The sequence below is a fragment of the Prionailurus bengalensis genome, chromosome B1 (genome assembly GCF_016509475.1).
Source record: "Prionailurus bengalensis isolate Pbe53 chromosome B1, Fcat_Pben_1.1_paternal_pri, whole genome shotgun sequence".
NCBI lineage: Eukaryota > Metazoa > Chordata > Mammalia > Carnivora > Felidae > Prionailurus > Prionailurus bengalensis.
In genome coordinates, this window is record NC_057344.1 from 82,134,891 (window position 1) to 82,156,608 (window position 21,718).

At 39.1% G+C, this 21,718-nt stretch overlaps 1 protein-coding gene across 1 annotated transcript in view; it reads left to right on the forward strand.

Annotated features, from left to right (window-relative positions):
• The first annotated feature begins 1,471 nt into the window (after window positions 1-1,471).
• The window catches only part of OTUD4 (OTU deubiquitinase 4), a 46,435-nt gene continuing 26,188 nt past the window's right edge, over window positions 1,472-21,718 (forward strand). The window contains exons 1-7 of the mRNA XM_043568060.1: window positions 1,472-2,197; window positions 8,270-8,353; window positions 10,885-10,935; window positions 17,236-17,282; window positions 17,984-18,056; window positions 19,364-19,445; window positions 21,035-21,167. Coding sequence (XP_043423995.1) covers window positions 2,039-2,197; window positions 8,270-8,353; window positions 10,885-10,935; window positions 17,236-17,282; window positions 17,984-18,056; window positions 19,364-19,445; window positions 21,035-21,167 — 629 coding nt within the window. The 5' untranslated portion in view covers window positions 1,472-2,038. The remainder of the gene's footprint in view (window positions 2,198-8,269; window positions 8,354-10,884; window positions 10,936-17,235; window positions 17,283-17,983; window positions 18,057-19,363; window positions 19,446-21,034; window positions 21,168-21,718) is intronic.

Here is a 21,718-nt window from a genome sequence, read left to right on the forward strand (position 1 = left end):
ATTAAAAAGAAAAAGAATTCAATACTTAAGCTTTACAGTTTAGATATTACTTTGAATTCCTCTATGGGTTTAAAAAGCAAGACATGTTAAAAAAACTCGCGCCATGTTGTAAGTAGTAGTAAACTTGGTAATTATTTTTGAGTGAAATGAGAAATATATGCTATGTAAATATTTTTAAAGATAGGTTTAACTTCAATAGGTTTGACTTGAACCTGCATTTTTCTAAAACACTGCATTCCAAAGTATTTCTCTACAAAATGTGTAAAATTTAATATTGGGACAAGAAAATTCATTTAGGTCACAATAACTTGTCATTACACAACTAGAGATAAAAATCTTCAAACATTAAGAATTCAAAATTCTAGAAGCTCTGAGGAAACCGAATACAGGCATCATTAATGCTTACACCGAAAGTACTGAAAACAAATTTCTGAAACAGAATTTTCAGTAATTTGCGTTGGACTCTCACCATCTGGCCTGCCCTGCCCGTATCCGAGTTTGACTACATGTCTAAATCTAGAGTAACCCTACACTTTTCTCTTCTTCTCTTCCTTGTCCCCATAAGGCCTCAAGACTGGAGTAGAGTTTATGATTAACTGTGTATTTTGATAATTAGAGCACCAAGTGCGGTAGTATATTAGCACCGTGAAATTCTGGTGTCACAAAAACATATTGGATAAATTCTGGGTTCTAAAGCATAACGTATCATTCAGCTTCTAAGAGTAAAAAGTTGAGTTGGAAGCCTCAAACACTGCTGGAACCCACGGCAAATCCAGTATGTTATCAAGCAATTACAAGATGGATTTTTGAAGAAAAAATACTTTTTCTGACCAGTGACATCACTTTGTGCTGCGGTGTGCAGTTACAAAGGCAGGGTGAACACACACTGTGGCAAAGACATCATCTTGCCATAGGGCAGGAGCTGTAGTCCCAATTTCTAAAAGGAATCGGCAGTCTACGGTTGATTTATGGACAGCCTGTGTCGTCCCGCACAGTGCCAGTTCCAGGAGACCTCGCCAATTAGCTCTCTTTTCTGCTTAAGCCGTTAAAGCCACCTCCATGGAAACGCCAGAAGAGGCCGGGGGGAGGGGAGCAGACAGGTGCGCCCTCTGTTTGGGAATACACAAAAGGCCGACCTAGCCGCCGCGGTGTCCCTGGCAACTCCACGCAAGCAGGGCGCGCGCACTTCTCGCGGGCCCGCGGCGCAGTAGGCAGCTGGGCGGGCGGAGCTGCGCGCGCAGGTCGCCCCGCATCGGCTCGCGGACACCCTCGGCCTGCTCGCGGACGCGGTGCCCGGGAAGCGCGAAGCCGGCTCCCGGCAGCGGCGGCGCCCGCGCTGTAGGGACTTGTAGTCCGCGTGCCTCCCAGGCACCTCCCCCGGGTAGGACGGTCCGGGCGTCCCCACCCTCCGCAAGCCGACTTCCTGCCGCTGCCAAAACTACACCTCCCGGCGTCCTCTCCGCTGTGGGGCCGAAAGTGAAAACAAATTCTGGGCTGCGAGGGTGCTGCCCTCCGCCGGGCGCCCCCACCCGCTCTCCGCCCCTCCGGCGCCCTCCTGCGAGGTGGGGAAAGGAAAGGCCGCGTCTTTCTCTTTTGGCTTCCTCGGCTCCTAGGGTGGGGAGCGCGCGGGGGACGCAGGCCTCGCTTCCCCTGAGCCGGCCCCGCGCACGCCGGGTGCCGGGGGTTTCCTCGCCTCACCCCGGTCGGGACGAGGAAACTTGTGGGGGCGGCGACCCCCGGCTGTTTTCCTGAGCCGGGCAGCGACTTCTCACGTTCGGGGTTTCTTTAATTTGCCCCCGTTGCCGCCGGGCGCGTGGTCCCTCGGGAGGCGGCCGCGTGCGCACAGCCATGCATTAGGCAGGGCTCCCCTATGCGCGCGGGGAGCGCCGCCCGCTGCCTCGGGCCGCCGCCGCCTGCCGCCGCCCGCGGAGCCCGAGCCCGAGCCGCCGCCCCTCCTAGGCCGGGGCGTCGAGGAGCCGGCGGCGCGGCCATGTGGGGCTAGCCCGCGCCGCGCCTGGCCTGCAGTAGGACCGGCAACATGGAGGCGGCCGTCGGCGCTTCCGACGGCGTGGACCAGGGCGGCGCGGGGCCCCGCGAGGACGCGACGCCGATGGACGCCTATCTGCGGAAACTGGGCTTGTATCGGAAACTGGTCGCCAAGGACGGGTCGTGCCTGTTCCGAGCCGTGGCGGAGCAGGTAATGAGGTGGGGGACGGGGAAGGCTGGGTGGGAAAGAGGCGGCGGGCAGCTTTGCGGGCCGCCCACGTCCGGAGCAGCGCGTGGCCCGGCTGTCGTCACAGCGGTTCATTGTAACGCCGGAATGGGACACTTTCCTGGGTCTGGAGGCTGTAAATCGAAACTTAGAAACACATACATTAACTGGGTGTTGTCCCTCTTGGTGTAGAGATAATGAGGACAACCTGTGAGGCCTGTTGAGCGCCTTGTTCGGTAGATTGATTGCCGGGGACTTGGCGAAATGATATTTTTCCATTCTGTTCCGCATTCACCTTCTCTCGGCTTTATAAGCACAGCGTTCACACCAGTAAACCGGTGTTTACTAGAGGAGGTGGTGCACCCGGCGTAACTCGCTGAGCATTGTTTTTTCTCTACTGGACTTTGGAATGTGGGGGAGTCTAGTTCGTCGATGTCCGCTTGACTTCAGAGCGGAAAAATGTAGTTTGGGAAAGTCAGCCTTTTAAAAATATAACTGTTTTAAAACAATTGTCTTGGAGTAGATTCCACCCTCTGTTAGACGCTGCAAGGTTTACCAAAAATAATTTTCTTCTTAAAAGGCTGTTTTGGTGTTGGATGTTCTCTAGGCTCTTGACCGAATTTCCCCTGCTAATGGTCAAAATCATTTTCTAACAGGAAAATTTTTTTCTTTTATAAGAGAGTTTTTTCCATGTTACATAACAGTGTGTAGTCGGTATGCAGTCACCAAAACCCATCCTATATTGAAAAATAGCTGTCGAAATAGTTGGACAAAAGTTTCACATTACTGCCCTGGTGTGTATTTCATACCTTTCACAGTTTGCTTTCCTTCAGCTTAAGAGCTTTTCCTTCCTCTCTTCCCTTCCTGTGGAGTTTTTATGTTTCTGTTTTTCTCACCTTTTTTGAATGCTAAATAGTTTCCCAAAATTTCTACTTATGAATATATGTTTTACTTAACATCTGTAGACTATTCTCATTTTTTTCAACTTCTGAGGGCCAGCTGTATTCCAGAGGCCCTTGTTTTCGCATCTGTATCATAAAATTTTTTTTTTCTAACATTGATTTAACTACATAAGCTTTGTATTATGTTGCTGGTGTTGTCATTCAGACATTCTTTGTACAGCTCCCTAAATCCAGCTCTTTTTCAGTTCATTAGATTTCTCTCATTTTTAGAAATTTAGGATGTTTCAGTGTTGTGGGATATGTTCACACACTCCCACCCCAGTCTTTACTGTTAGTAAACAGTCTGTCCCATTTGTGAATTTTTTGGATCTCCATCTGCCTTCCTCCTTCTTCCTCACCCTCCCGTGGACTCCTCAGCACCTCCGGAAGCAGGGGAAAGGGGTGGAAGTGAATTCATCAGCCCTTATTTATACATAGTGTTAGCTCTAGCAAGAGATTGGTAAGGAAGGAGGTAGAAATGAATTGAAATAAGGGAAGTATGGTGCTTATTTGGCGTTGGATTATCCAGATCCTAGTTTATATTGAAGTAGAAAACTGTTGTAATTTCTATATTGTATGCCATAATTGGCAAACATGATTATACAGAAACCTCTCTTACTGAAGTGAGATCTCTATGTTTAGGTAGAAAGGGGCAAAAGCTAGTGTCAAGAACTCATTACTCCTGTCATAGAACATATTTTATTGTATCTTGTAATAGGATTTAAATTAGATATAAGGAAATACCCCCCTTTGATTATGTGATTATGATTTTTAGTATACTGAGCTTAGAAAGCTTAATACCATGAATTTTGGGGGAAGCTCATTTCTTCACTACACGAGGATTAAGGGTGTAGCCTTCATGGCTAAAGCAAAAGTGCATGTGTGTTGGGGTGGGAAGGGAAGTAACACCAAAGTCAGGCTTAAAGGGTGTGCTCTTTAAAAGTATGTACAAAAGATTTACTTTTTGGCCAACGGTTTTCCCAATAATATAAAAATAATTTATCATTTCTAAGAAGGAGCCAGAGTAAGTAATCTAATTGGCAGTCTTTGGGGGATAGGGTGGGGGAGACACTTCAATTAGGAGTAGTCTTTCCTTCCAAATTACCTGATTTAGATAGGTCCTTCCCTTTTTACACTTCTGGACTTGGGCCTGCAGGAGGCCTGACCTGAATCAGCTCTGTGGCCATGGAGCTAAAAATAGGGCGCTCTTAGAGGATTTGCTAAAGCAGTATGTCTCAGCCTTTCCCAGTGTTTATCACTGTCTTGTCCCAAGTGAAGATTGGAAAGTCTCCTATTTTCTAAGTTGTGTGTGTGTGTGTGTGTATAATAATTAGCAGAGATATTTGTCTTAATATTTGCATTCTTCCTGAGTGTCCTTGAGCTTGCAGTTACACTTTTTTTTTTCTATTTTGTTTTCTTTTGTCATTGTCTTTATGGTGGGATATTCTTTTACCAACTTTTGCTTAAATAATAATGCCAAAATCATACTGGCTTACAGCAACACACATTCAGTTCTCATCCCCAGACTTGCGTATCAGCTGCACAAGCTCTGCTCCAGGCTGCAGGTTTGATTCGGGTCTGTTCATACATCCTCATTTGCAGTTACACTTTTTTTTTTTTTAATTTTTTTTTTCAACGTTTTTATTTATTTTTGGGACAGAGAGAGACAGAGCATGAACGGGGGAGGGGCAGAGAGAGAGGGAGACGCAGAATCAGAAACAGGCTCCAGGCTCTGAGCCATCAGCCCAGAGCCTGAGGCGGGGCTCGAACTCCCGGACCGCGAGATCGTGACTTGGCTGAAGTCGGACGCTTAGCCGACTGCGCCACCCAGGCGCCCCTGCAGTTACACTTTTTAAATAGTTGTCATTTAACCTTGTTTCTCTTGCAGTGCTTGACTTTGTAAAAGCTCCAGCACCCTACACCTTATGGAAGTTGCTGAGAATTTTGTTTCTGAGTGACAGGTTCAGATTTCATGTGCTAATAAAATCTTTGTTGAAAGAGGGGAAAAGACAGATTTGCTTGCCATTGTCTTTGATGGAAAATAAGTTTTATTCAGTTAATGTCTGCCACCTGTTGCTAGGTAAATGGCTTTAAGACTATCTTCGCTTGGCTAATGGTAGGAAGCCCTATCAGAGGACACTGGTTTACTCAAAGTAATAATACCTTGATTCTTAATAGTGTCTAAAATAGCTTCTGTGGAAGAAGTGTTTGCTAAATATCATTTGTTGAATTGGAAAAAAAAAAAATTGGTGGTTACTTTTATACATAAACATTTCTTCCAGAGCTGGAAGTTTTGAATATATAAGGAGGCATTTTAATAGTTCCCAAGATAGCAATGTTAGGTGTACTCCGTTAAGCTGAAAACCAGCTAGTATGCTGAAAACAAACTCATTGCTAACCTCAGCTAGTGCATCTTCAGAGTATCTTACTGTAAAGACATAACCAGCTGTCCAGAGAGTTGTGCCTCTGGTTCTGTGAGTGAGTACAAATGAACCTTGGCTGTTATCAAAGAGACTTGTAAAATGTGCAGCTAGAGCCTCCGTTTTGCTGAATTATCTGCTCACTCTGAATGAGAGGGAATCACTTATTTGGACTTGTAACTTTTCTTTCTTTCTTTCTTTCTTTCTTTCTTTCTTTCTTTATTTATTTAAATGTTTTTATTTATTTTTGAGACAGAGAGAGACAGAGTATGAGCACGGGAGGGGCAGAGAGAGAGAAGGAGACACAGAATCCAAAGCAGGCTCCAGGCTCTGAGCTGTCAGCACAGAGCCCGATGCAGGGCTTGAACTCATGGACTGTGAGATCATGACCTGAGCTGAAGTTGGACACGCAACTGACTGAGCCACCCAGGCACCCCAACTTTTCTTTTATTTAAATCCAAGTTAACATATAGTGTAAATAATGGTTTCAGGAGTAGAATTTAGTGATTCATCACTTACATTTAGTGCTCATCTCAACAAATGCCCTTATTAATGTCCATCACCCATTTAGTCCATCCCCCCGACCCAGCACCCCTCTAGCAACTCTGTTTGTTCTCTATCTGTGAGACTGTTTTGTGGTTTGCTTCCCTCTTTGTTTTTATCTTACTTTTTTTCTTCTCTTCCCCTATATTCATCTGTTATGTTAAATTCCACTAACTGACTTATTTTGCTTAGCATAATAACTCTAGCTCCATCCACGTTGTTGCAAATAGCAAGATTTCATTCTTTTTGATCATTAATATTCCATTTGTGTGTGCATGTGTGTGTACATATGTATATACACACACATATATATATACACACCACATCTTCTTTATCCATTCAGTCAATGGACATTTGGGCTCTTCCCATAAGTTGGCTATTATTGATAGTGCTGCTATAAACATTGGGGTGCATGTGCCTCTTCGAATCAACATTTTTGTATTTTTTGGATAATACCTAGTAATGCAGTGTGAATACCTGGGTTGCAGGGTAGCTCTACTTTTAATTTTTTGAGGAACCTCCAGGCTGTTCTCCAGAGTGGCTGCACCAGTTTGCATTCCCACCAACAGTGTAAAAGTCTGCATCCTTTCCAACATCTGTTGTTTGCTGAGTGGACCTGTAATGCCCCCTTTTTTTTTTTTTTTTTTTTTTTTGGTTTAATTTTGAGAGAGAGAATCCCAAGCAGGCTTTGTGTTGTCAGTGCAGAGCCCCCAGAGTGGATGCGGGGCTGGATCTGTAACTCTTAAAGCTACTTTACATTAATATAAATTCTAAGAGCCTTATTAGTAGTTTGTGGTTAATTAATTAATTTTTGATATGTGGTTATTTTCAGTGTTTCAGGGTTTTTGTTTGTTTTCTGCCTTGACCCTTTAAGGTACCAGGAACACCTTCATTTGAGACACCCATTAATAGAAAATAGTTGTAATCTTTTAAGCATGATAAACTATTTGAGGCTAGCCAAGAGTTCTAAGCACTTAATAATACTAGTTTTTTTCACACCAGAGCTTTAGCATTTTAGTAAGAAACAAAATGCCAGTAAGTTATCTTTTTGTTGAACTAATTGTTTAGCATAAGAATACAGAGACTACTATGTGAGAGAGTTTGGGTCATCTTTGTAGTGTGGCTTATTTCAGTTGGTGCTTTAAGATTTTGGTTTGGGCTGGGGCTCCTGGTTGGCTTGGTTGTAGAGCATGTGACTCTTGGTCTTGGGGTCTTGAGTTGGAGCCCCATGTTGTACGTGGAGCCTAGTTTAAAAAAAAATAGTGAGGGGCACCTGGATGGCTCAGTCCGGTCCCACTTCAGCTCAGGTCATGATCTCACAGTCCGTGAGTTCGAGCCCCGTGTCGGGCTCTGTGCTGTCAGTTCAGAGCCTGGAGCCTGCTTCAGATTCTGTTAGTCCCTCTTTCTCTGCCCCTCCCCCACTCATGCTTTGTCTCTGTGTCTCAAAGAATGAATAAACATTAAAAAAAATTAGGAAAAAAACGAAATATTTTGAGACAAAGAGCAAGTTTCAAGGCTGTTGGGGTGACAGCACATAGCAGGATGTTTGCATCCCGTGTGCTGCCCACTTGGATGTTTTTTCAAGAGTTGTGTAAGCCTGACAACTAAGGATTTAAGAATAAGTACCTTAGTTTTTCTGAAACCACAGTGGAACTAAATTTCTACATAAGGCAAGTAATTCAAAATTATTGGGAAAAAAGAAATCTAATTCTTACAGACTTAAAGCCTTAAAGAGGATTCTTGTTGAAGTTGCCTGTTCTCTTTTCCAACAAGCATAGGATGAAGGTAACCACTACTTTGCAGGGATTCTGTTAGCCATGCTTTGTGAAGAGCAGAGGTAGAAGAGGGCTGGTGAAGAGAGGAAATTATCTAAGTTTACAAAGATTTCCTCACAAAAGTGACCTAAAGGAGAAATGGTAATAAGTGCTTTATAGAATGACTTAAGGAGTAGTATTGATCTTATATGTCATGTCATCTGTGGTTAGAGGAAGAGGTGGGAATGAATAAAGATGTAGAAATTACAGAAAGGCAAATGGAGAGAGACTGATTTTTATCGGTTTTGAGGTTATTTTGGGTGTGAAAGAAAGTGCTAGGTTGTAACTTAAATCCTCGTTTAACAAAATGCTTAGTAACGTGTTGCTTTTTCTTTTCAGGTATTGCATTCTCAGTCTCGCCATGTGGAAGTCAGAATGGCCTGTATTCACTATCTTCGAGAGAACAGAGAGAAATTTGAAGCGGTAATTTGTAATTTTAAACATGAAATGGTGTCTTGATTTGCATTTACATCTTAGCCTGTAGAAGTGATCTGGTGGGAATTTCACAGGCTGGCTCTTAATGCAGGTTATGAAGATAAACCCCTTAAAAAACTGCTTTATTGGATTTAAATCCAATCATATTGTGATATTTTTGGGTTTTGTGGTTTTCATTTATTTAGACATTTAGAAAGCTTCTATGATAAAGACACTGAGCTGTGGAAGATGGAAGCATGACTTGGACAGAATCCTTGCATGTTAAGAGGGAGCTTTGTCATGGTCAGGGAATTGTTTGTCATGGTTAACTAATAGTTTTCTGTGATTGGTAATCCTCTGTGAATTTAAAAAATTTCAGACTTGGAGCAAAAAAAATATGCTGAACTTAGCTAATACTGAGTCTTTGATTTTATCAGAGGCAGTTATAGATTTTTACTTTTTGGGATTCATCATTATGAATCACACATCACAGCACTAATTATGTAAATAATGATTAATAATTGCTATAATGTTGTATAACAACTTACTGTAATTTTCTTGGTAGTATATAGTAGGCTGTGAAATAAGATGCCACAGTGACCTGTTTTCATTTTATATTGAAAGCCTTAGTAGGATTTACTAGTTCTGGGTTTTATGACCTGGAATGATGTCATCTGATGACTTTTTAATATTTTTCCCCTTTGACTGCCAAAAAAACATTGACACCTTGTAAATAACTCAATTCTAAAACTTAATAGGTAAATAGCTCTTAATTTGTGTGTGTGTGTGTGTGTGTGTGTGTGTGTGTGTGTTTCTTTCAATGTCTTAATTTGGATGTGCTTTTGGATTAGTGTTCCTGTATTCAGGAAAAATGTTACTACTGGTGATATTCTGAGTGTATTCTGGGTACCGTGTTATAAGAAAGACAGTAATATATTCCAGAAAGGAGAGTTACCCACTTGATCAGATTTGAGAACTTGTCTTACAAAAAGAAACTGGTGATGTGTGGAGGCTAGATAAAAGTATTAGGGTGTGATAGAAAACGGGGAGAGGTGAGGAGAGTGGAATGGTCTTTAAGTATTTTAAAGAAATTACAAGTTAATCATTATTATTGGCCTCAGAGTGTAAAACACTGTTGACCACAAGTAGTGGAAATTGCTGTCATTGGTTGAGCACTTTCTATGTGCCAGGCATTGTTTAAATGCTTTGCATATATTTATTTAGCCTTTACAGTCTTAAGAGGTATGATCAGAAGTTGGAAGTTCCAATGGGGAAACTTTTAATTTCCTTTTATAATAAGTACCTTCAAACAATTTCTATTGGCCAAAATTGGAAAAGGCTGTCATGGGAAGGAGGGTGGGGGATGTGTGCCTTGTTTACTGAAAATGTTTAGTCAGAGTCTAGATGGATACTTTCTGATTAGAAAGGAGAATCTCAGATTGGATGCAGGCTTGTGTCAGAACACCACTTAGGTCTCTTCTAACTTTAAATGGTTTTGTGGGTTTAATTTTTTCCCCTAAAGTATAAATAATTACCTAATACAGAAGAGTAGCCTCTGGTTGGTGGGATATTTAAAATATGTGGCTATTTTATTATAAGTATGTGTTAAAACTTAAGATACTTTTGGGGCATTTGACAGCATATGATCAATAAAAGAATTAATATCAGTCTCAAAAAAGGAAATGGGTGTTTAGAAGATTTTTATAGACTGGAGAGTGTATGTTTCTAAGTGTATCACTTTGTTAAATTAACTGGGACTATAATTTAAATAAAATTGAGTTTGGTATTTCAGATGAATGTCTTTGGGAGATTTCTCAATTAAATTAGTGTGATGGCTAACAAAAAACATAACAGCTTAAATAAACTTTTTATGTTAAAGCATGAAGCAAATGAAAAACCTAGTTGGTTCAACAAAATATGTAGCATTATTAGTTCTCATCTCTGTGTTTAGTATGACTGACGTAGAGTTGTATGCATATCTATATTAGTAAACTAATATTTCTTAGCTAGTATATTGTCCTTCTTTAGTTCTCCTCTCTGCATTGGCCATTACCAGAATAATCCCTAAGTGCTTGCTTTGTATGTTTCTCTGTTCATAATGTCACCAGCAGTGACCTTGAATTGCCTTCTCCCTCAGTCTGCAAGTCCTTCCTGGGCTCACGTCCCTCTATAAACAGGTGTCCAGTTGAGTTCCTCTCTCAGTCTGTTGTCCCCACCAGGTTTTCCTGTTTCTCCTGGCTAGTTGACTCCTGTCTTCCCAACACAGTGCCTCTTCACACCACATTGTGTCTGTGCCTGGCTGTATCCTGTCCAGGAGATCTTTTCTGATAATGTTTACTTTTCTGATTTCTTTTGTATCTTTACGGTCTTTACTTAATGATTTTTACATATTTTAATAATTAGGTTGAATGTATATACCTGTATTACTGTTATCATTACTAACGTATCCAAGGTTCATGTAAGAACTCAGGAATTCACAATGAAAAGGTTTTTGTTTCGATGTATTTCTGATAGACTTATTTATTTATTTATTTTTGCAGTTTATAGAAGGGTCATTTGAAGAGTATTTAAAACGTTTGGAAAATCCACAGGTATGCAGTGATTCTGTAATATATGTATATTTTTTGTATATTCAAATAATGTATTCAAAATTCATTAAAATGTAATCTTATGGTGTGTGGAGCAGTTATAGTGAGTACTTTTCTTTAATAAACATTTCTTAGTTGCACATTTTATGCAGCATTTATGTGGAAGCCAGTTGGAGCTGTATACTGGATGTTGCCTCACTAAGGACAGGGTCATGCTATCTTTACCTTTGTCATAATGACATCTGAATGTAGTATAAAAGACCTATAATAACACTGGTGATGATTTTCAGGATGCTGTGTTGGTATGGGTATTGGGCATGATCGACAGGGTGCAAGATTTGATTGCTTCTTTAGGCCACTGAGAAGACAGATTCTTTTATGTAGTTCCATTTCCCATGATCAGCTTAAGAAGAAGGAAGAGACTGTTGAGAGTAAAAGGATGGCACTTCCCCAAATCCTACTGTCATGCCTTCTCAGTCATGTTGAAGTTAAAAAGAATTTTTTTTTTCTGCTTACAAAACTATTCTCCCTGTAAAAATCCAAATACCATGAAATGCCACATAGAATGCCCTGTGGAATATTCCATCATCCTCAGAGGTAATCTCTATTGAGTTTAAAATGATATTAGCAAAGGAAGAAGCTAAGAAGAGGATTTAGGTAGGGAGGAAAAGGGATAATATAGGAACAAGGTGTTTGATTAACAATTGGTATCTCCATTTGGTTCTCTGACACTAGTTTGAGTCCTTGCTGAGTGCCAAGAATTGCCAGGCACTCTGGGAATGCAGAAGTAACAGGTTTGGGTGCTGTTCTCAGAAGTTTCCCTGTAATAGGGAAAAATACCTAACGCAAGTGAGAAAGCACATGTATCATATGTATAGATGTGGGGCATCTGGGTGGCTCAGTTGGTTGAGCATCTGACTTTGGCTCAAGTCATGATCTGGTGATTCATGAGTTTCTCTGCTGTCAGTGCAGAGTCTGCTTCAGATCCTCTTTCCCCCTCTTTCTCTGCCCTTCTTCCGCTTCCAGGTGCACATGCTCTCTCTCTCTCAAAAATAAATAAAACATTAAAAAGTACAGAAATGATGCTATAGGCATTCAAGTTTTTATTTTTACTGAAGTAGACAAAACAAGAGGTAGTGGGTTGGCATTTGAAATCTGAATAAATTGCTGGATGCAAAATGCCTAAGGTTAATGGCATTTCTGGGTAGGGAAAATTGTGAGCAAGGCAGCTTTCAGAAAGCAGTTCAGTTTGTATGGAGCATGTGAAGGTAGGAGGTAGTGAGAAGTCAGAGGGCCATCTGTGGGACTGATCACAGAAGAGCATTCAGTGCTAGGCTCAGTAGTTAGAAGCTTATGCTTTAGGCTAGCATTTCAAGAGTGTCAACCGTAGACCATCTGCATTTGGAATTACCCGAGGTGGTTGTAAAAATACAGATTGCCTAGCCACTATTCCAGACCTGAATCAAAGTCTACGCCTGGGGGCCTGAGAATCTGGTGTTGGGAAGCCTTTTAAGTTTTTTGCGGCAGGAAGTGCGTGTTTTGTTCACTGTTGAGAACCAAGAATAGTGCCTGGCATCTTTGTTGGCTCTCTGAATGGATGGAAAGAATACTGTGCAGAGATGGTTTGGGGGTAGATGAGACCAGAGAGGTGGGAAGACAAATTGCATGTTTTTTTAAAAAAATGTTGAATACATGGAAAAATGTACACAGTACATGAAGTGTCAAAAAAGTAAGTATAGCATTGTTCCAGTTTTGGAGACAATTACCTTCTGAAGGCCTTTTCTCTAGATCTAACTTCATTTTTAATTCAGTGATTTCAGTATTGAGTTCTATAGTCACAAATAACCATTTTCCTGAAGTTTTCATTTTTTTCTTTTATTTTAAAGCTGCTTCTTCAAAAAAAAGCTTCGAAAGGATTTATTTATTTTTTAATGTTTATTACTATTTTTTTAACGTTTATTTATTTTTGAGACAGAGAGAGACAGAGCATGAACGGGGGAGGGTCAGAGAGAGGGAGACACAGAATCTGAAACAGGCTCCAGGCTCTGAGCTGTCAGCACAGAGCCCGACGTGGGGCTCGAACTCACAGACCGCGAGATCATGACCTGAGCCGAAGTCGGCCACTTAACCGACTGAGCCACCCAGGCGCCCCATAATGTTTATTATTTTTGAGAGAGAGAGAGAGAGAGAGACAGAGACCAAACAGGGAAGGGGCAGTGAGAGAGAGAGAGAGGCACAGAATCGGAAGCAGGCTCCAGGCTCTGAGCTGTCAGCACAGAGCCTGATGCGGGACTCGAACTCACAGACCGCGAGATCATGACCTGAGCTGTAGTCGGCCGCCCAACCAACTGAGCCACCCTGGCGCCCCATCTTCGAAAAGATTTGTATATTTTATCGCTTTTGGAATTTTTTTCATCATTACTTTTAATTTGAGGTGCCAAAGTGATGATTAGTTTGTGTATGTTGAATGAATGTTAAATCCATATTGCATTATATGTAACGTCTTAGGAAAGATAAACACCAGAATGTTGTTTTCTTTATAGTCCTGTTACTGGTCATTTTTACTCCAATTACAGAAAATAAAGGACATGACAGGACCATTTATTAACTTTTTCCCTCCTTTCTTTTAAACATTTACTTTGAGAAAGCGAGAAAGAGAGCAAGTTCAAGAGAGAGCATGAGGGACAGAGAGAGAAGAGAGAATCCCAAGCAGGCTCCATGCTGTTAGCATGGAGCTTGACGTGGGGCTCCATCTCACGAACTGTGAGATCAAGACCTGCTTTGAAATCAAGAGTCAGACGCTTAACTGACTGAGCCACCCAGGCACCCTGTTCCTTTTTTTTTTTTTTTTTTTTTTTCTTTTTAAAGTAAGTTCTACACCCAACGTGAGACTTGAACTGATGACCTGGAGATTGGGAGTTGCACGCTCTACTGACTGAGCCATCCAAGTGTCATGCCCCCCCCCCCCCCCCCCCCCCCCCCCCCCCCCCCCCCCCCCCCCCCCCATTTATTAACTTTTTACTCAAGAAAAATCCCACAATGTAATGTTAGGGTAATTTTTGTGTAGCAATTTAGGCTATCAAGCTAAGAGGTTCAGAGAAAGAATGGACCAGATGAGAATGGAGAGAGGGGATAAAGGGAGGAAATGAGGTAGTGTGAACTGAACTGAGACTGATTTAGGAGTCTGTGTGAGAGGAAGGAGGGAAGTCGCTGTGCTTTTGAGCTCGTGGGACAAGTGCCTCTTTCCCAAGGTGCTGGCTGGCCAGCTTTTTTATTTTTATGACACTTTGCTCTCTCCAGTCTGCTCAGGTTTCTTCCCCAGATGTTTTACAGGTACCTTCTGAACAGATGTTTGTGCTTCTTTATTACAAAAAGATATTTATGTCTTTGTTTTTCTTTTTCCCTGATACTTATGATGTATGAAATGAAGAGAAATACAGTTGACAAACTGTTATGTTTCGTCCAGTTCTCAGAGAAGGCATCTTTATGCTTTTGTTTAATAAACAAGTGAAACATTTTGAAAAATGCCTCAAACTTTTTGCAAGAATATATTTTTGTCAGTTTTATGGAGGTAAAATTGACATACAGTGAAATTCACCAATTTTAAGTAGTGTATAATTTGATGAGATTTCACAGGTGTTGTGTAGCCACCACTACAGACACATATGGGACATTTCTATCACTTCGCAAAGTTCCCTATGTCCTTTTGCATTTAATCCCTTTTCCCCCACCTTCTGGCTCTTGTCAACCACTGACCTGTTTTGTAAGTTTTGCTTTTTCTAGACTATATAAAAATGGAATGGTACAGTTTGTAGTATCTGTAGTTTCTGTATCTGGCTCCTGTTACATTATGGAAGACACCTTGACGTTCATCTGTTCATCCATGTTGTTGGATCTATCAGTAGTTTGTTCCTTTTTATTGATGAGTGGTCATTTGTTATACGGAGTACTGCAATTTGCACATCCATGTATTTGTCAGTTGATGGGATATTTGGGTTCTTTCCAGTTTTAGGCTGTTTCATGATTAAAGCTGCTAAGAACATTTGCTTATAATAGAAGTCTTTGTGTGGACATATATTTTCTTTTGGATTAACACACAGGAGTGGAATTGCTGGGTCATATGGTAAATGTATGTTTAACTTAATGAGAAACTGAAAAACCTTTTTCAAAGTGGCTCTGCCGTTTTGCTTCCTCATTGGCAGTATACGAAAATTCCAACTGCTCTCATCTTTGAACATTCACTCTTGTCAGCCTTTGAAATTGTAGCTGTTCTAGTGGTTGTGTATTTCTCTGATGTCAAACATCTTTTCATGTGCTTATTTGCCATCCATTTATGTTGGTGAAATGTCTGTTCGTAGATTCTGACCATCTTTTGTTAACGTTGCTGGTTTTATCAAATTGTAAGAGTTCTTTAACCTGGATAGAGTTCTGTAACTGGAAATGTATCTTTCAAATATTTTCTTCCAATTTCTGACTTTATCTTTTCATTTTCTTAATGGCATCCTTAGGAACAAAAGTTTTTTTTTAATGTTTTTATGTTTTTGAATACGGTTCATTATGGTTAAAACAGATTTTGCAGAAATGCTTTACTGTCACCCACAATAAGGAAGTATATTAAACATCATAAGAAGTGCTGAGTAAATAAAATTATAGCCTTAAAGTAGAATACAATGGTAGAACATAGATACATTTTATAATTTAAAGTTGACCCTGGTTAGAGAAGACAGAATATGATAGCCATTGTTTACTTAACCAGACTACAACAGAATTTATTCTGAAGATTAAGTACTTATGAAATGGTACATTATTTGAGAGGTAGTATTTTGTTGACACTAGAATAATGTTCCATTTTTAGAAGTGATGGTAACATCTTTTGCATGAAGTAGATGTAGCTTGTGTTTGTGATTTAAGCAAACTGGTCTGAGTGAAGGATCTCTACACCAGAGAGTGTCACTTGTAGCCGCTTATGAGAAGCTCTGATTGTTAGGTAGAGGCCTATTTTAAGAAGTCTATTTTAATATATGGCACCCGTTTCATTTTGAAAACCAGAGCCAACTTTTAAGAACTATTAAAATGAAAAATCTCTGGGGGGAAGATTATGTTTGAGATGAAAATAGTGTTTAAAATCTTATGTCAGATTTCTTTAAAAGAAAACGTGGCTGCATTCACTTACTGTAGCTCAGCTCATTATCTTTAGTGAGTCCTGGTTTTAAGTCTTTACTAATTTCATAAGTGGTATAGAAACACATTCTCATGGTAAAAGATTTAATACAGAATGAAGAGTGAAAGTCCTTCATTTTCCTTGATCTTGAATTCCCTGTCTCCGTTGTCAGTTTAGGATGTACCCTTCCAGTTCTCATACACATACACATACATATACTAAACATAGCAGTTTCTTTCTTTTACACAGTAGGTGTTTGTTTGTTTGTTTGTTTGTATTGTTTTTAACCGTGAATTAGTTTTTATACTTCATAGTATAAAGTCAGTTTATATGTGTATACCTGACTGCATGGTGTTCCATACATTGTGTGGATGAACCATAAATTATTCGATTTCTCCTTTCCTACTAGTGGAATATTGGGCTTTCTTTAAAAAAAAAAATTCTTTTTTAAACTATTACAAATAGCTACAGTGAACATCCTTCTTTATACTTTTGTGAACATATGAAATACCTGTTTAGGATAGGTTTACAGAATTTGAATTGCTGGGTCAAAGAGTATATGGATATTTAAAATTTTGATATATACTGTTCATTTCCTTCTAAAAGGCTTAAAGACTTAAAAAAAATGACTCATTTAGGGCTGTAGAATTTTAAATCATTTCAGAAAGATTGCTAGGACACTGTTCTCTTTGTATTTTCAGTCACCCTGAAAACCTTCTCCTTTTTATCCTTTCTGATTCTTGAGTTCTGCTTTTACTCAATATCTCATTTTCTGGGCCCATACACGTTCCAAGCTCTGTCTTGGGTGCTAGGTTAGAGGACATAGTTCTTGTCAGCAGGTGCTCCATGTAGAGATGCCATTTTACGGTCTTATTACACCAATACGAACTATCCTTTTACCCTGTGTTACTAAGGATTTTTACAACAGAGACTTGGGCTGTTTTCTTAAGTAACTTTTTAGTTACATACGTAAAGTTTGTTTTATATAAATGTGTTCATAGTATTCATAAGACTAATATCAATGAGCTTTTCCAGCTTTTTAGATATATCGTATAAAGGTGCATATTAAGGTATTACATAGAGGCATATGTATTGTAAAAAGTATGAGATACCTAAGTGCCAACTTTTTTTCTTCAATGTAGGAATGGGTTGGACAAGTGGAAATAAGTGCCCTTTCTCTTATGTACAGGTAAACCTTATAGTAACATAAGTAAACAAAAATAAAGTCAGTGGGAAATTAGTATATTCCGTTGTACTAAAATAGTTAAAATAGCAAAGCTTGGTTGTGAAGCATCTTTTCTAAAGTTTTTTAAATTGTCTCAATAAGATTTTGACATTAAATATGTCAGTGTTTAGAAATTTTAATTCTGAAAATATTTTTGGAAAGAAATACACTTTTCCAGGCCTGTAAACGATACCACTTATCAACTTTATAGAGGAATGATTTCCTACTTTCTCAGGGCCAGTAGCATCAAATGGCCACTAGTACTGAGGCAAAAAATCATGTTACTATTTTACTACTTCTGTCTAGTAGAGGAGCAGGTGAACGCTTTATTTTTTTTCTTTTTGAAATTTCTGTATAAAATTTTGTGTTCACAGTTTTTGTAATTTTGAAGACTCCTTTTAGAATTATATTTAAAGATAACATATATGCAAATTATATTTGAAGTTTTATTTTTTAAAAAGATACTTTTATATAGGTACCTTACAACTTATTCTATTACTATCTTTTATTTATTGCTCCATCTCCAATGCCTGGAGCACATATGTGCCTTAGCACATATTAGGCTCTTGAATGAATGAATGAATGAATGAATAAATAAATGAATACTTAAATCTCAAATCATGAAATACATTCCCTCAGAAGTAATTGCTAAATTTTATTTTCAGGAAAGATTTTATAATTTATCGGGAACCAAATGTTTCTCCTTCACAAGTAACTGAAAATAATTTTCCTGAAAAGGTAAGAATTTTTCTAAGTGTTTCTAAAGGATTTAAGTAAAAGAATCACTTGCCACCTTGACCTTGTAAGCTAAAATTTTAAAGTGACTTCTTGAAATGTTTTTTATGAAGTTTATGATAATTTTTAAAAGTTCCTGTTAGTCATTACTGAATCATATTTTGTATTTGATTTACCCCAGAAATCACAGTGGAGAACTGTGTCCTAACATTTCACTAGAGGAAAAAACATTGCAATACTAGTGTATATGATTAACTAGAGTGTTTTGCATCAGTATAAACATTAAATAGTAAAATAACTTGTGAAAGTAGGTTCTGTCATTGCATCCAGAAATACTTGGATAATAGTGATTTATTTTTGATTATAAAGATAATTTACTGGCCTACGTGTTAATATCTATCTAGTCACAGACTGGAAACAACTGAAAATTTATGTGAGCCTTGAAAGAAAAAAACCTCAATTGATTCATTATTAAAAGAACTTTGTTTTAATTACCTGTTTTGGAATCATCCAAGCCAAGTTGAAGTGTTTTGTCATTATGCTAATGGTGGTAAGGGGGAGGAGAATTGAGCGAAATGCTGCCTTTTTAAAAAGGACTTTGGAGTTTCTTGGCTCTGGATTTGGCCTTTCCAATCCAAGTTTTGGATCATGACATAATCTAATCAAAATCAGTGTGTATTTCTCCTTGTGTAAGTAGTTGACTAGAAAGCATTTAAAACTGTAAAGCATCAGGGTGCCTGGGTGGCTGTCAGTTAAGTGTCTGACTTTGACTCAGGTCATGATCTCCTGGCTTGTGAGTTTGAGCCCTGCATCAGGCTTGCTGCTGTCAGTGCAGAGTCTGCTTCAGATCCTCTGTCTTCCTCTCTGTCTGCCCTTCCCTTACTCTTGCTTGCTCGCTCTCTCAAAAATAAATAAACATTAAAAGAAAAAAACTGTGAAACATCAGAAAAATTGAACTTTTGTGCCTCTTAGAGGTAAGCATTTTAATACGGTTTTGGAGTATTTAATATTTCTTACAGTCTTTTAATGGTCTTTTTAAATAGTTGAAATCATGTTGTTTTCATGTATTGTGTCCAGTTTTTGTATCCTATAAGCATTTCCCCATCATTAAGAACTTTTTAATTTAATGGCTGTGTAACATTTCAGCATTGGATGTACCATAATTGACCAACTTGGAGCTTTAGGTTGCTTCTAAAATAATCATCTTCTATTTGGAAATTATTTACTAGTAAGAGAAATTGGAGGTATAAGTTGCTATGTAAGTGTCATATATGAAGGGCTAAAAGATGTCTTTAATTTTTCCCTTTCAGGTATTACTGTGTTTTTCAAATGGAAATCATTATGATATTGTCTATCCCATAAAGTATAAAGAGAACTCTGCAATGTGTCAATGTAAGTATCACCCTTGTGCTTGTATGGGAAGTTATATTTGTAGGCTATCTAGTCAATGCAGACAAGTCAAAGAAAATATACTCTGTTTTGTTGTATAAAAAGATACACGAAGAATCTCAGGTTAGCAAAAATGTTAATATTTTATTAAAAACTTGTTTGACTAGGAAAAAATGGAGCTAGTAGCTTGAGTTCAACCGGTAAATATGAAGTTCTTTCTTGCAGTCTTTCATTTCAGTAATAAGGATTTGTATGCATTTTTAAAGTTGTTAGTGTAGACCTTGAAAATCTAAGTGAACAAATCAAGCCTTTGATTGTTTTGGCTCTAGAGCAAGCAGGGTTTCTTAACCTTGGCACTATTGACATTTTGGGTCAGATAACTCTGTCGGAGCTGTTGTGTGCATTATGAGATGTTTAGTAGTGTCCTTGGCATATGCTGTGTGGAGAGTTCTCTTTCCCATTGCGACAAGCAAAGAAATCTGTCCAGATTTTGCCAGGTATTTCCTAGGAGGATAAAATCCCCTCTCTTTCCCCAGTGGAGAGTCACCGCTTTAGTAGTTTCTTTCTTCTTCTTACCTTTATTTCCTTTATCCATCTATCTGATGAAGTGCACCTCGTTCACACAGAGCAGCAATGCTGGGCCTGTAGCAGCTCTTCCCTCTGTTCTTAAGCTAGTCGTGACCAGTAAAGATATGTGTAGTGCAGTTTTTAAAATTGATTGATCTGTTTGGAGATACGAAAGTCTATTTGTATCTTGGGCTGTGTGCTTCTCTTCCAGCTGGTTAAAATTTAAACATTTCAGCTTTAGGAAGGATAGCTCCTGGAGCCTACCTTACCTGTACTTGTCAGTGCCTGTGGTTTGAATGATAATCAGGGGCGGAAGAAAGGTGATCTGTGAGAAGGTGGTCTTTTTGGGGACTCATTTAAAGGGTGGGCACCTGTTGATGAATTTTTAATTTCATAAAGATCACTGCGATATAACCAAATGAGAGTCCTAAATGCCATGTGTAATTTTTTTTTAAGTATTTGGTAATAAATATTTCAGTGGTTCCTGGAGGGTTTTTTTTAAAAGCAAAAAAGTTGTCTGAATATAGTTCTTTCCTTCAGTGACTGCTGAGAATACATTTATTTTTTGAGTCCCTTGTGAAATGTTTTCTATCCAGTATCTGAGTCTCTTAAGGTTAGGCACGTTGTGTGACATCTCATATTCTCAAGTTTCCTCACCTGTACAGTTAGAATAATAACACTTGACTGCTGGGCTGTTTAATATGACCATACATAGAGGCTTCACACAGTGCATGGAATGTAGCAGTTGCTCAGTATGCATGTTTAGCTTTTATTGTCATATTTGTTTTACACTTATGATACCCTTTTGTGTTGTTTTAAAAATGGCAGTATCTTATGTAATGATTTTGAATTAATAGCACAAATTCTAGTTGCTCTCTAGATAACTTCCTGATTAAATTGTGTTATTAATCATAAAGTGTGACAGGTGCATAGTTAGGATTTTAGAGGCCTGGGCAATGGACATTGTCAATTTTATGTTAAAACATAAAATTAGTGTTGCATAATATTTCTCTTATTAATTGCAGCTCTCCTTTATGAATTGCTGTATGAAAAGGTGTTTAAAACTGATGTTAGTAAAATTTTGATGGGGCTAGACACCTCTGAAGTAGCTGATGAAAACAACAGTGAAGTATCAGATTCAGAGGATGACAGTTGCAAGTAAGAATGAATTTAAGTCCTAAAATGTCTCTATAGTGCCATACAAAGAAACAGTTCAACGAATGTTTCTGCATGGATTTGTCTCACATATAGAGATATTATGAATGGTATTCCTGAAATACAGCAACCTGCAGTCCCAGTTTCTTTTTTCCTGCTACTGATTTTATCTGATTTCTATTACGGGATTGTTTTTGAAGTTGATGTTTTGGCTGCTAGCTTTATTTCTACATAATCTAGATGTATATGTGTAGAATAGATCTATAGTGTGTATAATGTAAAATTTTAAGGTTAACCAGGTAATTGTTTACGTATCCAGTGATGCAAAAGAGCCATTTTTTATTTCCTTGACTTTCTTTAGCATATTTAAAAAAAATTTTTATTTATTTATTTTGAGAGAGAGAGCAGGGGAGGAGCAAAGAGAGGGAGAGAGAGAATCCCAAGTAGGCTCTGTGCTGTCAGTGTGGAGCCTGACATGGGGCTCAAATTCACAAACTGAGGTCATCCAGGACCTTAACTGACTGAGCCACCCAAGCTCCCCTCCTTGACTTTCT